This window comes from Mya arenaria, chromosome 9, assembly GCF_026914265.1.
Source record: "Mya arenaria isolate MELC-2E11 chromosome 9, ASM2691426v1".
Classification (NCBI taxonomy): Eukaryota; Metazoa; Mollusca; class Bivalvia; order Myida; family Myidae; genus Mya; species Mya arenaria.
The window spans coordinates 3,615,646-3,632,308 of NC_069130.1; the positions used below are offsets into that span (position 1 = coordinate 3,615,646).

General features: G+C 34.7%; 1 protein-coding gene and 2 non-coding genes across 3 annotated transcripts; 2 read left to right on the forward strand and 1 right to left on the reverse strand.

Moving 5' to 3' along the window:
• Positions 1–4,716: 4,716 nt before the first annotated feature.
• Positions 4,717–4,798, forward strand: Trnal-caa (transfer RNA leucine (anticodon CAA)). Its single transcript has one exon. It is a non-coding gene; the product is annotated as a tRNA-Leu (tRNA).
• Positions 4,799–4,946: 148 nt separating this feature from the next.
• Trnal-uaa (transfer RNA leucine (anticodon UAA)) lies at positions 4,947–5,028 on the forward strand. The gene has a single exon. It is a non-coding gene; the product is annotated as a tRNA-Leu (tRNA).
• A 1,717-nt stretch (positions 5,029–6,745) lies between these two features.
• On the reverse strand, positions 6,746–7,345 carry LOC128202819 (uncharacterized). Its single transcript, XM_052903973.1, has one exon. The coding sequence runs from the start codon at positions 7,343–7,345 to the stop codon at positions 6,746–6,748; it is 600 nt and encodes a 199-aa protein (XP_052759933.1).
• Positions 7,346–16,663: the final 9,318 nt, after the last annotated feature.

The following is a 16,663-nucleotide window of genomic DNA, read 5'->3' on the forward strand; positions in this document are numbered from 1 at the left end:
AACATGTTAAATCTCACGATCATAAGCCATATGTACAAAAATAATGCAACTCTGAATTGTAATTTCATGCTCTCAACAAAAAAATATGCATCGAAAATTGTGAAAAATTGTGAAAAATTGTGAAAATCTAGAAGTTGACGAGAGATCTCAAGATTTCAAAAAAACGAACTATAGGCTTTATTTCACACAATACTTCATGAAAAAAAATCAAATCTTCATAATGTTCATAATCTAGAAATTAACGAGGGATCTAAAGATTTCATAAAAAAATTATAGGCTACATTTATTTAAAATTATAGGCTCATGCAACTCCTTCAAAAAAATAACAAATTTCAATAATGTGGACCCACGTCCATGAAACCTGAAAAATTGATAATTTACTGACACTGGCGTTCACACAAGATTTCACGAAAAAGTTAAAATCTTCATGATATCAACAATCATACATCACAAGAACTCTGAATGACAATTTTATGATCTGAACATTCGAATATTTTGAAAATCTAGAAATTAACGTTGAATCTCAAGATTTCAAAAAAACAAACTATAGGCTACATTCTTCAAAAATTATAGGCTTCATAAAACTCACTCAAACACTCAGATTTCAAAACCTTCAACATTTGTGCTCTGAAACTAGCGTTCACACCAGTTTTCATGAGAAAAAAATTAAAATCTTCATATTGTTGAAAATCTAGAAATTAACGCAGGCTCTCAAGATTTCAAAAAAAAATTATAGGCTTCATTTATCCAAAAAATTATAGGCTCATGCAAATCTTTCAAAAAATTATAGGCACATGCAAATCTCACAGATCTCACAATCATAAGCCATATGCACAAAAAAAATGCAGCATCAAGTCCATGAAACATGAAAAATTGATATCTTTCTGAGACTGACGTTCACACAAGATTTCATGAAAAAAATCAAATCTTCATAGTGTTGAAAATTATAGGTTTCATTTATTCAAAAAATTATAGGCTCGTGCAAATCTTTCAAAAAATTATAGGCTCATGCAAACCTCTCAAAAAATTACAAATCTCACAATCATAAGCTATATGCACAAAAAACACCAAGTCCATGAAACTTGAAAAAATTGATATCTTACTGAAACTGGCGTTCAAAATGCAGCATCAAGTCCATGAAACATGAAAAATTGATATCTTACTGAAACTGGCGTTCACACAAGATTTCATGAAAAAAATAAAATCTTCATAATGTTCAAATTCAACAAATCAACATTTGCAGCAAATCTCACAGATCTCACAATCATAAGCTATATGCACAAAAAACACCAAGTTCATGAAACATGAAAAATTGGTATCTTACTGAAACTGGCGTTCACACAAGATTTCATGAAAAAAATAAAATCTTCATAATGTTCAAATTCAACAAATCAACATTTGCAGCAAATCTCACAGATCTCACAATCATAAGCTATATGCACAAAAAAACACCAAGTTCATGAAACATGAAAAATTGGTATCTTACTGAAACTGGCGTTCACACAAGATTTCATGAAAAAAATAAAATCTTCATAATGATCAAATTCAACAAATCTACATTTGCAGCAAATCTCTCAGATCTCACAATCATAAGCTATATGCACAAAAAACACCAAGTTCATGAAACATGAAAAAATGATATTTTACTGAAACTGGCGTTCACACAAGATTTCATGAAAAAAATAAAATCTTCATAATGATCAAATTCAACAAATCTACATTTGCAGCAAATCTCTCAGATCTCACAATCATAAGCTATATGCACAAATTCCACCAAGTCCATGAAACTTGAAAAAATTGATATTTTACTGAAACTGGCGTTCACACAAGATTTCATGAAAAAAATCAAATCTTCATAATGTTGAAAATTATAGCCTTCATTTATTAAAAAAATTATAGGTTCATGCAAATCTTTCAAAAAATTATAGGCTCATGCAAATCTCTCAAAAAATTACAAATTTCACAATCGTAAGCAATATGCACAAAAATGCAGCATCAAGTCCATGAAACTTGAAAAATTGATATCTTTCTAAGACTTGCGTTCACACAAGATTTCATAAAAAAAATCAAATCTTCATATTGTTGAAAATTATAGGCTGATGCAATTCTCTCAAAAAATTACAAATCTCACAATCATAAGCCATATGCACAAAAAAATGCAGCTAAGTCGATGAAACATGAAAAATTGATATCTTTCTGAGGCTGGCGTTCACACAAGATTTCATGAAAAAAATCAAATCTTCATAGTGTTGAAAATTATAGGCTTCATTTATTCAAAAAATTATAGGCTCATGCAAATCTTTCAAAAAAATATAGGCACATGCATATCTCTCAAAAAATTACAGATCTCACAATCATAAGCCATATGCACAAAAATGCAGCATCAAGTCCATGATACATGAAAAATTGATATCTTTCGGAGGCTGGCGTTCACACAAGATTTTCATGTAAAAAATCAAATCTTCATAATGTTGAAAAAATTATAGGCTCATGCAAATCTCTCAAAAAATTACAAATCTTACAATCATAAGCCATATGCACAAAAAAATGCAGCTAAGTCGATGAAACATGAAAAATTGGTATCTTACTGAAACTGGCGTTCACACAAGATTTCATGAAAAAAATAAAATCTTCATAATGATCAAATTCAACAAATCTACATTTGCAGCAAATCTCACAGATCTCACAATCATAAGCCATATGCACAAATTCCACCAAGTCCATGAAACTTGAAAAAAATGATATTTTGCTGAAACTGATTTCACATAATCTTCATAGAAAAACTACTTCATTCACAGATTTCAAAATCTCGAGCCATTTGTACAATAATAATGCGGAATCAAGTGATAATTCTGGAACTATTTCATATGAGCGTATAAATAAAAACGGTAAAAAAATAGTCCTAACCATTTATGCACAATTATAATGCGATGCGCATTAATTTTGGCCATCGGGTATATAAGCTCCACATTTTTCAATATTCGTCATTCCAGTAGCAAGCTCTTAGCTCAGAAGTGCTGTTAGTCTGCTGGGAGCCCAAAGTGGGTTTGAACTTCTCAGATTTCTCCTCGCACTATGAACTTGGTGCATCAGAGATACAGAGAAAATATCTGAGAGGTTTTTTGACCTTCTGGTTTGAACATGAGAACCGTATGTCGCGATACCTCATAGTTTTTCGCTCTTGAGTCTGGCCAGCTCATGTTGTCGATCACTTTGACATTGCCTGACGAATACGATCATTCTCTGTGATAACCATTAGATCATATACAATTCAAAAGCGATTTTGGCAAGTGATTTGTTATTTGCGTCTGGTAGCATGAGCATAGAAGTATAGCTTCGACGAGATTTGTTTCTCATTGCTCAATATGCTACGGTCTTGGATGCAATGCAATGATTTTGTCAACTTCGCAAAAACATTTTGGCAAAAGTAAAATTTGAGAGGCTACCATGAGTATGGAGGTGTCGTTAGACCAGCTTAGTATTGGTGTAAGGTGATGTACAGTACCAATACTAGGAACCGCTCATGGTCATCATGTCGCGCTACAGGCAATGAAAAATAGGGAGTGGCAACCTCTATGCTCACGAGTACCCCTTTTCTGTACGCTAGTGCATGCATAGAGAGTGGACGAAGCGAATGGGGCGCTAGTCCTAAGTGTGCCCTGTCGAGTAGTTGCCTTTAGCGCTGCCTCAGTTTTTTTTCAAAATTCAAAATTCAATCGCTTCTTTGCTCATAAGTTGCGATACATAAAAGGAAATGCTTTCTGAGATTAAAGTTAGCATTTCCTGCCTGCAAGTAAAGCGAGCAAATATGCCTCTATGTGCTTAAGAGGTGTGTTTGAAAGTGAACTCTGTAGCCTTCTCTTAGATCAAAAGATAAATAAGTCTACGAGTTTTCGAGCCTAGCTTGTGGTTGAGGTACTTGAAGTTGATCGCAGAAATCCCTTCTTTGATCGGACAATGCGGCTGAGGCACTCGATTCTTGCCCCAGTACAGGCCTTCTTGTATCAGACATCACTTGTTCGGCGTTGTACCTACAACGAGTCAGCAATACCCCGTTTGTTACACCCGAGTAGTCCAGCACTCTACATTAAAGGTGTAACAAATTGTAGAAGGTCGCCTGGAAGGCCTCTAATGGGTGCTGATTTTGCGTAGTGTATGACACTAGGAAAATAGGTTTCTGGCTCAGAGTTACCATTTTCCGATCTCGCTGATGCCGTGGGTAACCTGACCAATGCCAGTCACAAGTCTGGATGAAAAACAGGGAGTGACCACATTGCATGACAAAAATACTTTTCACATTGAATGTTTGACATTATAACAATTGTAAACATTTGCTTGTGTTTGATTTCATGAAAACAATTGTGTATAATTATGTATATTGATATGTTTGCAATGTTATGAATACTATGCATGTTTGTACTTTGTTATCTGCTTACATTTTTGAATAAAACATAAACTGAAATTAGAAGCATTAGTTGTATATGAGAAATTTTCAATAGTTATGCAACGATTGAGTGAAACAAAATTTAAGCATCATGAAGACTTTCGTCTTTTGAAATGCTTCAAACTGCAAAGCTCACTTCACTTTCACGTGAAAGCAATTTTTAATTTTCATCTCATATTTTTCAAAATCTTCAAACATAAGAAAAACTCATGTTTCCTTTGTATTACAATTTCAAGCTCTTATAATCTTCACTTCTCAGCTCATTTGCACCAAGTACGGTGGCCGAGTGGTTAAGGCGTTGGACTCAAGTTCCAATGGACAATGTCCGCGTGGGTTCGAACCCCACCCGTACTAATACTTTTGCATTTAAGGCAATTGTCCATTCGACTAAGAGTAACTGCAAAGTTTTGTAAGGCATCCATGAGCAATTTGGCAGATCGTATGGCCTTTGCATTATAATTTCAAGCTCTTATAATCTTCACTTCTCAGCTCATTTGTACCAAGTACGGTGGCCGAGTGGTTAAGGCGTTGGACTTAAGTTCCAATGGACTATGTCCGCGTGGGTTCGAACCCCACCCGTACTAATATATTTTGCATTTTGGCTGACATGCGATTAGTATCCAAGATATTTCGTAATTTGGCATCACCTCAGCATGAAACAAGAAACGCGACAAGAGTTGCAACTACAAAACGATGAAAAAAACATTTGTCAAATTTGTGTTACGGACAAAAAGTGTATTGTGTTTACGCCTTGTGGCCATTTGACTTGTCATGAATGTTCAATCAAAACTAGTAAATGCTATTTTTGTAGAACTGTTGTTATCGGAAAATATCAAATTTATGAAAAAACCGTAAACCGTAATCAATTATTTGTATTTTTGCTTTCTGTTTATTTCATTTACATAGAAAGGTGAATCACTCAAACACTACCAGTTCTGATTCACACAGTTATGCTGTAGACAGCCGCAATACGCTAGTTAGCTCAAATTTCTAACATTGGTTTGCAAAGTTGTTGAATGCAAGTTCGAGAAATAATGTATACGCTTTTTAGAGTACTTCAAACTATTTAAACATACAGCAGTGACTGTACTATTCACACTTCACTTACTATGGCAAAACGATATACTGACATCGCTGGGTTTGCTGGACTACAGTACAATGATTATTTCAAAACATTCTGTTGGGAATGCCAATTGTGTTGTGCTGGAGTCTTTACGTTAGAACCTTGTCAACGACATGATCTTTTGAACATTTTTCCTCCAGCTGGCTACTGCCAAAACTGTTTTCGATATGTGTGGTACTGTAATGATTGTAAGGCTGATGGAACGCCACCAAAAGTGCGAATGAGAAACTATTGTTTGTCATGTTTCTTCCACCGATTTGAAAATCTTGCAATCTTGGCCGGCTAACCCTGACGTGGTTGAAGAAAGTTTTCGATTGATTGTGACAATTATCTTGTTTCACAAAATAAAAAATAAAAACTTGAAATAAATTACTTTGTTTTTGTATCTGATACCAAGACGCTCATTTTTTCCTCTGATGATTTTCAATTTTCATTCTCAATTTTCATTCTCAATTTTCATTCTCAATTTTCAATTTTCATTCTCAATTTTCATTCTCAATTTCATTCTCAATTTTCATTCTCAATTTTCATTCTCAATTTTCACATTCGTCATTTTCATTTTCACCCTCGTGGGACTAAACCCACTCCGCCGATATCGGGTTGTATTAAGCTTTTGCGCATTTCCACGATAAAGTTAGCTAGAAATTAAAGCTTTTGCGCATTTCCACGATAAAGTTAGCTAGAAATTAAAGCTTTTGCGCATTTCCACGATAAAGTTAGCTAAAAATTAAAGCTTTTGCGCATTTCCACGATAAAGTTAGCTAACAATTAAAGCTCAGTCGATTTTCTACGTTAAAGTTAGCTGAAAAAGATTGCTCTGTCGAATTTCCGCGATAAAGTTAGCTGTAAAAGAATGCTTGCTTTTTCGAGAACAATTGCTGAACAATTATCATGAACAATAAAGATAAAAAGAAGTTGTAGTTTCAACGCTATGTTTAATATGTTTGAAACCAGAAAGGTACTATCACAAAATACATATATCGTGATGCGTCAGTCACACAACCATTGATGTTGTAGTAGAGCTGAGACTTCAGGTCTTTCACTGGGGATGGGTTCTAGGCATGCCAAAACAAAGTTGATATACTGTTCCGAAACATTGGTCCCAAACTTAAGCGCAGCTCCTTTTTCAATGACGTACGATTCCCACGGAACATCATCGTGTAACATCTCATAGGCCATTATACCAGTGACCAGACTGTAGACTTACGAGGGAAGCATACCTTGAACTGTCTCTCAGGAGCACGATAGGCAGGTGTGGAAACTTCATATGATTTCAAAGATATGCACTCGTCATCAGTTGGCACGCAAAACTCTAAATCACATAGGCGAACTTCTATGGTGTCTGGATCGATCAACACATTCTCTGGTTTCATGTCCATGTGCATCAATTGGCACTTGCTGTCCATTTCACAAAGAATCAAAATGATTTGCCACATAATGTCTTTCACCACAGGCTCAGGGATATCAAACTTTTCCACATAGGTAAATAGGTCCATTGGCATTCTTTCAAATACCACGCTGTAATTGCTCGCTCCATTTTTGGTCTTGTCATGGTAAATCTCACAATCGACCATGTGGTTGATACCTCGTACGCCCATCTGTTGCATAAGGCAAGTGTTAGCTATCTCTGGCGGGGTTTCGCAATGTTGACTCCACCACCGACCTTGTTTTACGACAAGCTGCTTGTCACCGTTCTTGCTATGTGCCTCAAACACCTTTCCATTTCCACCCTTTCCCAGAAAATGACCTTTACTTATACGAGTAAACAGAGACGACATATTGGCTCGAGTTTGAGACGCAAATGATGACTGGAGTTCTGTTTCAGTCCCTTTTATACGCAAAATATAAAATCACGTGATCACAAATATAATGAAACCATTTTAAACTATATCTGATGTCAATGAACACTTTACGAAATAAGTAAGCAAATATGGCAAGTAAGGTAACACCTACATCACTGGGCATCTTCACCACGAAGCCAAAATTTCCAAACTATGCAATACCAACAAAACGATTGGAATCCTTCACAGAATCATCAACACCGTGGCCAGATAGTCACATTGACGTGAACGATTAGTTTCTGCTGGCCTAGTATACTCAGGTGTGGGCGATGCTGTCCGTTGTTACTATTGCGGCGGGGTCTAAAACATTGGGAGATCGGTGATGATCCGATGTATGAACATGCGAGATGGTTTCCAACGTGTCCGCATATCGTTATTTGTAAGGAAAAGATTACGTTGAAAAAGCAAGGCTGGGTGAACACCATCCATATCAAAACAAAAGGAAAAGGTAAACCAATCCGATGAACAGGAATCATCAATTTCACGCCAAGAAACAGCCATGGAAGCAGCGGCGAGTTTGGTTACCACATGGATTGGATACGCATAGCGCTAGAATATACAGTGAAAGAGAAGGTCCGAATTCGCAGTTTCAAGCGAGCGATCTTATGTCAATTCTGATGGAGATGGAAGACGATCCAAGTATGGCGATAAACTATACTGCTGGTTCTGGTTCTTGCTGTGTAACTGAACAATCCCAAGATAGTCCATCAAATGGGCTAGAAACTGATCTAGAAGCATTGCAAGAAGAAAATCAAAATCTGAAGGATAAGCAAAATTGCAAAATTTGTCTTGAATGTCTTGCCGATGTGATCTTCCTTCCTTGTGGGCATATTGTAACTTGTCCACAGTGTGCTCACGCCAACAGTCAATGCCCTATTTGTCGCAAAGATATATTGGGCTTAGTCAAATGTCAATTTGCTGATTTTTCTGAGAAGGATGACGATGGTGTATATAAGACATCAAATCATTAATAATATCGACAAAACAAAAATACTGATTAAGTTTCATATTTTATTTTCATTTCATTTTGGAGTGAAGTAATGTCGTGTCTGATTGAATGTCGGAGAGAATCGCCATACAGAGAATAACTGTTTAATGTTTTTGTTATATTGTTCACAAATTTTGAAATGACATTACACATTTTTTTATGTTCTGTCGCAATATGTCTTTCGCAAAAAAAACATACTTCGGTTTTGTCTGCAATACTTTTTGCTACCATGGCTTGTTCAGCTTCTGAAAAATTGTATTGTGACAAGTCCGTTATCTGATGTTTTTGAAGACAGCAGTTACAATAAAACGTCATGTTTATTTTATTAAAAAATGTCGATTATGCTTTATATTGTTTTTTCCCACGGAACCTTTTCTTCAAATGTTTTCTGATATCCTCTGACACTGCCCATAAGAGGTCTTCATCGTGAATGATTGAATGCAAATTTAAATGCAATTCATCTCTAAACTGTTGAAAAATATCTCTGTGAAACGAAACCCAGCAAGCGAAGGCAAGCAGTTGACCTAGCATCTGGTTACTACAAAATCGGTTGGCGACTGGATACCAGATGTCAAAAACATCGGACCCTATACTGTCGCGATCATCGCCGTGTTTCATTTCCAATTTCCTCAGAAGGCTATTCGGAATCCTAGCATGCATCGTATTATTTGATATTCAAAACATTTATTGCTGACAAATATATGTTTCACTTGCGTGTAACGATAAACATAGCCCATATCGCATCGGTTTGATTGCGCATTACTGAAGGATGACATATTTTTATGAAAAAGTACGATCAACATGCATAGTTATACAAACTTTTGTCAATAAATAATGAGACACTGATACATTCATGATTTTGTTATAACAAAACTTGGTAAAGCACCTAGAATATCGACATCTCGCCTGTTACACACCAGACAGCGAAACAGTTTATTTTCTGTACTATCAACATGTTGAAGATATGTCATGAGACATGATTCGCAACAAAAATAGTGTCCACATTTGTGCCCTTTCACCATTAAATGATCGTTTGTTTTACACAGAACACAGGTATGATCCTTGTGTTTATTTTCAAGAAGATCTGCATACTTTTGTCGAAATCTTTGAATCCAGGATCTTGATGCAGAAAACGTTTTAATGTTTAGCTTATTAGCAGTAAGCAGTGCGATCTCTTTTATTTTTGATTTTGTCATTTGTTGACTATTGCTCATTTCACATTGAATTCTTTCAAATATATACTTTTCCAGACCCGAAACAAGTTCATGCTTCGGTAGTGCATTTGCTTTACTCGCCCAAGATGAGAGAGTTGTTCGTGGAATGCCCAGTTCCCTCGCAACTGATCCAACAGTACGTTTACTTTCGGCCAAGATATTTACGGCATTTTGTTTAAACTCCAGTGATCTGTTCATACCTGTTAACTGATGAAAAATATGAAATTAATTACTTCTTATTTCAGATTCGTTATTGAATTATGTTAATCTAAAGAACCGATTAGTGTGGTAGAATTTTGAATACGAAGTCAATACGCCAACATATGGATATTCATCAAATATGATTTTAGACTGCAGATCTATTGCAGCAGATCGAACAAGGTTTAAGTCATAAGAAGGTAAATAAAAGTGTTTTCCCAGTACCCCTAGTCTTTGCATCTTCTTAAAGTGAACCGATACAACACTAACATTAAATTTATCTCGGAACTCCCCAGCAGCTATTTGGAATAAGTGTAATACAGTTTCATTGCGAAATTCAGTAACTGGTGAAGATCTATAGTCAGCTAGGTCTATTTTATGACGCATGTAGTAGCAACGTCCATTGTATTCAAAACCGACTGTATTTTCTTCACTACAATATAACGAACAGATGCAATTCCCACCAAATGAAAGTTGAATGAAAACCGAAATCACAAACAGTGCTATAATCATTTTTATTGTTCATAAATACAATCACGTTGTCAACAAATATTAGAATTTACAAGCTAGAGAACTGCAGCACGGTCTGTTTTAACTTTTTTTGTTTCGACTGGCCTTTCAAAGAGTCTCCTTTTCTTTTCCTAGCCTTCAACTTAGCAGCAACGTCAAAGTGATTGAGGAGTGTATCATTCATTGTAACCTTTCTATTTTGTATAATTGGTAAATGCTTCTTTTTGTCTTCCTCTGGTCGTTTGAAATTAGAAAACATTTCTGAACTCGGTAGCTGAGCTGAAATTTTTAAATGCCTCAAATTTTGAAATTCGGCAAATGTTTGCGTCGGATGAAGGACTTTCATGATTTTGATGACTTCGTTTAGGATCTGTTTTGAAATTTCTTTTTGTTCAGTTGAAGGTCTTCCCCGAGACGTTGCTTTTTCTGAAGAAACTCTATTGTTTCGTACTTGACCCTCGATTTATCCTCATGGTTTTCTACTTTTACGACTCGTAAACTGATCTTTTCCCAAACTCCTACACTAATAGATTCCCTTTCAAAGTAGACTGTCAAGAATAGTCAGAAACCATTAAAAAAAATCCAAACATAGTGTTGCCATGTAATGAAGAACATGATTGACTCAATTTAACCAATTTTATAATAATTTGACTGAAAATAATATAAAAATGATGAAAACCTTCACTATACTGTATGCAAGTTCCACATCGGTTGTTGAACAGATCACATTACATAGAACTGCAGGGCCAGTAGTCAATATTGATCTTATCATTATCCTTAGACATGCCTCAGGGATTCTATTCAGCCTATTGGTCAGCTAAATATACAGGCCAATTATAACACTTCATTTCTTATCTTAAATTCAAGTTCCTTCTAAGTTGTTTTTTGAATGCGGCCCCAGAACTTTTATTTAGATACAAGCATATACACCTTATGATCATCAAAGCAATCATCACAGCATGCACAACAGCATAGATAAATTAACATTAAGTAGAGGCATTTAAACTGACACGAACAAATCAATAACATAACTTGCAGATTTCTTGCAAGGCATTGTCACTGTCTTGGAGTTTTGTAGACACGGGTTCTTGACATCGTGTCTCGTACATTGTCGGCAGATGTTTTAATGAAGTGGTGATCACGGAACGACATTGTTTGATTCGCTCACGAGTCAAAAGTCCCTTATTCAATTTTACACTGTCAACAAGTCTTTGATAATTAAGGGTTTTACGTGTCTATTAATCAAAGTTTTGTTTACCGACAATGAATGTCACAGCTATTATATCAACTTGTGAAGCGTAGTTTCATTTGAACTGTCATAGCACACTCAATTTATTTAGCAAGAACTCGAGTGATCTAATGCACAGCTATTATATCAACTTGTGAAGCGTAGTTTCATTTGGACTGTCATAGCACACTCAATTTTTTTAGCAAGAACTCGAGTGATCTAATGCAACTACCATGGAATGATTATGCTTTGTTAGCAATGGCAAAAACTAACGAATAATTTGGTTTTATACTAATACATGCATTTTAACAAACGGTATCTTGTAATTTCCAATCGAAATTTATCGATTAATCTTTATTACACATGAATTACATTTTTGCATCTCCCTTCCTTAAACGAACTAATCAGGTTAATGGTATTTACTGTTCGCGTGTAATTGACGGAATTTAAAAATGTATTTCTTCAGGCAAATCTTCCATCTCTGATCTTTCTGCACAATTAGAAAGAAGCTCTTTAAATCGACTTAAACCTTAGATCCCAATCTTTAATTGGAAAACATTAATTGATTCATGTTCTGCGGAAGAATCTAAAAATCAACTATATTAAAATTTAAAAACAATCCTTTCATGCTCTTTGTAAATCCTGTTCTCCTGCTTCTTTTACTGTTACTGTTTACATTTGATTAAACAAGTAATAAATAAATTAGTTAAAAAAAGGTCACTGCGTAATTGTTATTGTTATTATTTTGGTTTTCTAAACGAAATAGTTTGTAGGCGGGAAGCAGCCCGGCGCCGACTTTTCGTTTAGACGACCAAAATTAAATGCTAACTTTCTTAGTGTTCAATGCGAAATGCAGCGCGAATGCCTTAATATTAACCAGCGCGAATGCGTGTACATCTAAATAGCCAACTTTATAAACATTTTAATGACTAAATAACAGTTATGCGGTAAGTTTTGGTACACAAAAATATTTGATAGTTAAATAAATATTAAATAGTCTTTTAAATCTGCTAAATGGATGGTTGGATGTTCGGGCATTTCCTATGATTAATTGTAAATAAGCAATGAGAATACAATAACTATTGTATTTCCTTTCCTTAAAATGGTTCAAATTGAAAAAGGAAAAACTCAAAGATGTATCTATCAGCAGACGGAGATAAAGTTCATGAACCTTAGAACGATACGAAAAACTTGGTTAATGATATGTAACGTCGAAACTATTGGATAATGCGATTTATCTTTAATTGTTAGAGTTATTGAGATTTGTTTTAAAGAATGTGGAAATATATTTAATGGAGGTGGATTTAAACAGTGAAATACAAACTAGCGGAAGAATCACATCCTCGGAGGTTGAATCCTTAGGAACAAAACTACATCTTCTGAAACGTTCAGTTAATTAAGAATTTCTGTATAACACTTATTTCATTGGGCGTATTAAATCGCACTGAAATGCAATAAAGTCGCAACAAACTAAATTAATTCAATCAAAAATTCATTTTATTGAATTGGCAAAAAAACTGTCATTTCTCACAATCATTATAATTAAAGTGTACGATACAACGACATTTTCACACAAGGTAAATCACAAATATATTGCAAGGCTCTGTTAAACAAATCATGTCATTTCAAATAGACCAGAAACGCAAAACAATTCCAGTTCACGAAATATTTAGTTAAATACAAAATGAAAAGATAACCAGATATACCGGGTCTCTCGTAAAGGCAATGACTTCTTTGGGTAGATGTTAACATGTTTGGCCTTTATGTGTGAGCCTTTAATCAGGACGGTTTAGGTATTGGCTAATTTGTCTTGTCCGTGTAGATTTTTATATTCATGTTCATATGTAGAAATGCATATATATATATATGTATCAGCGTTCCATCGTTCTACAAAATTCCATCAAATTGAAATTTTGGCCAAGGATTGCATCATTAAAAATGTACCAGCTGATCTTATTTTTTCACACAAGTAGAGGCAGAAAATAGCATACTCAAATGTTTTTAATATTTCACGAAATAAAATGTAAATTTCTAAGATAAAGAGGGTAGGGAGTAGGTGATTTTGAACACATTTACTCTTCGAATAATTCCATCGAATGTATTGATCTGTAAATCGCAATTGTGCATATATATGTGACGTGAGTACACATCAAGGGATCGCAACACTATAATACATGTCCTCTTGCTTTGTGCATTTCGATATTCCATTTCTGTCATATTGAATTGGTGCATACTTTTGAACTTTTATCAAGTTAAGCTTAATTCTATGTCGGAAGGTATCATTTTGCTTCGAATAAATACTTAAAAACAAAGATCACTTTTCTTTTCCTAACCATTTTAAAAGAACAAAGGGCAGTCTATGCCGCTAAGAGCCCTGTCTTCGTTTTATTATCTGAGATTTATTAAGTAATTAGTTTCCTCAAACATAATGTTTTAACAGTGCTCCATCAGGCGACGATTTTGTGTATTAAAAGGTTTGTCGAAGTGTTTTAAAAAACTAAACTCTCAATCAAACTCTGTTTAAAGACTTAAAGCGGGGCTTGATTTCACAGACATGGTGAAGAAATGGTGAAAAGTCTTCATAAAATAGCCCTCCGGCGAAGTATTTATGACGCAATTTGTCATTTGTTATACACACTCTGACACCTGCCAAACTGTTCTTCGGAACGTCGGAAAGTCTGTATAACGTTCAGCCTACCACTATTGTGCATCGCCTCTAAATATAGGCACTTATGCAAGATCGCATTTGATATGTGTCTGCTAGGTGTTACAGTTGCTGGATACAAGATGAACATATCTTATGTTATCTTATCACTTTTAAGGAATCGGTAATCCATCATTTCTCACCCTAAGAGCAATTTGCTTAACGCGATTAAATGACAGCTTCAGGAATATAATTTTCGGTGTTTCTTTATACATTATTAAATCGTTGTTACCGATTTCCTTTAAAATAAGTACATGTGTCCCACTGTTTGGTATGTGACGAGCTTTACTGACATATGTTAATGGCAGTGGTTGTCCTTTTTAAAGTTTACTTTATTTGACGTCCATAGGTAGATGAGTATTTCAATAGTTTCGGTGTCCAAAGTCTGCTAGGACACATACAGTTGCCAGACATTTGTTATAGGAAACGTGCAATGCACATTCAGTGTAGTTTCATTATTGAATTAAAACTTTATTTCTAAAATGGGCAATAGAGTAAAATGCATGTTTCAAGTTTCTTTTAAGAAAAACGGAAAAGTTTACGGATGTGTCACGTAGCATGCTCACGTTATTCAATACACTTTTTTCTCTTTCAACATCACAAAACACTAGAAGAACAAATACCATGTAATTATTTTCATGTTGAGAATTGTTTCACGAGTTCCATTTAAATATGAATAATATTTGGTGCACAATATTCATTATTAAATTCATATTTCATTTGATGAGCGGATTAGGTTTTACGCGGTGTCTTAAAGTTATACGAATGTAAATAAAATAAAGCGAAGACGGAGAGGACCGTGTAAGAGGTCTAGCTCAAAGAACATTTGTTAAACCTTTAAAAAGTTGACGTTTTATTATGGCCATGATTGAAAACATAATTTACAATACCATGTTCAATAACTAGTTAAACTAGATATCAATATTTCAGCTTGTTGTATATATGTTTAATGAATCTGGCAACAAACGTACCAAGGTCATCTTGACTGTCTTAAAGATGGATTCTTACTCCAAATAGGCACAATTAATACATTTGTTTTAATTGACCGAAAAATTTAAATGAAAATCAAAAACAGTGGTTCTTATGAAGGATATCGGGTTTAAATTAAAAGAAACGTACAGAAAACATGGTAGTTCTACCTTTTGAGACTATCGTTGATCTCCGTAAATCTTTAAGGGCCCACCAATCAATTAGTATTTGTGGGTATTCAGCTAATAAATGGTTACTATATTGTTTTTTGTAATTGATATTTTCAATAAATGCATTATTTAGAAGGCTGTGACAATGTTTCGATTTTTTTTTCAAATTCAAATTCTGAGAAAATATGATAATTATTAAGGGGGGGGGGGGGTGGGGAGGAGTGTACTTTCAGTTGAACTGTCATAGAAGACTAAGCAATGTTAGCATGCTGACTCAAGTGATCTTAAGAAGCTACCATGGAATATATTTTGTTCTGTAATCAAGGACAAAACCTTACGAATTATTTTCTTTTGTATAAATAAATTCATTTTTTTTACAAACGTTATCTAGTAATTTGCAATCGAAATTCAACGATTAATCTTTACACATGAATGACATTTTTTAATCTCCTTCACTTAAAATGCTTTTACCGAACTAATCAGGTTAATGGTCTTCACCAGTAGCGTGTGTTAGACGCAATTTAAAGATGTCATTCTTCAGGCAAATCTTCCATCACTGATCTTTCTGCACAAGTAGTAAGAAGCTCTTTAAACCGACTTAAGCCTTAGATCCCAATCTTTAATTGGAAAACATTAATTGCTTCATGTTCTGCGGAAGGATTCAGAAATCAAGTATAGTTAAATTTGAAAACAATCCTTACATGTTCCTTGTAAATTCTGCCCTCTTCTTTTATTGTTTCTGCATTAAAGTAAACAGCTAATAAATAATTAACTTTCTTATTGTAAAATGCGAATTGCAGAGTGAACGCCTTTGTATTTACCAGTGCGCATGCGTGAATTTTTAAATAACCCGTTTAATAAATATCTTAATGACGTAATGGCAGTGATGTGGTTAGTTTTGGTACAAAATAATATTTGACGGCTTTTCAATCTGCTCAGTAGATGTTTGGTTGTGAGGGCATTTCCTAATGAGTAAATGTGAATAAACAATTTTATTTTCTCTACTATGTTTGCTGTTAACAAATTGAAAAAGGGAAAGATTCAAAGATATTTATATTAGTAGACGGAGATACATTTCATGAACCATTAGGCGAAACAAATAACTTCGTTTTGTGATTTGTAACGTCAAAACTATTAGATAATGCGATTTATCTTTAGCTTTTAGAGTTATTAAGATTTGAAAGTCCCCCGCCACGGAGTGGGGATGGGATTATAGAAATGCACTTTGTCCGTCTATCAGTTTGTCCGTCCGTCCGTCCGTCCGTCCGTCTGTC

What these genes read in the sequence shown, in the direction of transcription:
- LOC128202819 (XM_052903973.1), bottom strand. Translation starts at nt 7,345, where the DNA reads ATGTCGTCTCTGTTTACTCGTATAAGTAAAGGTCATTTTCTGGGAAAG.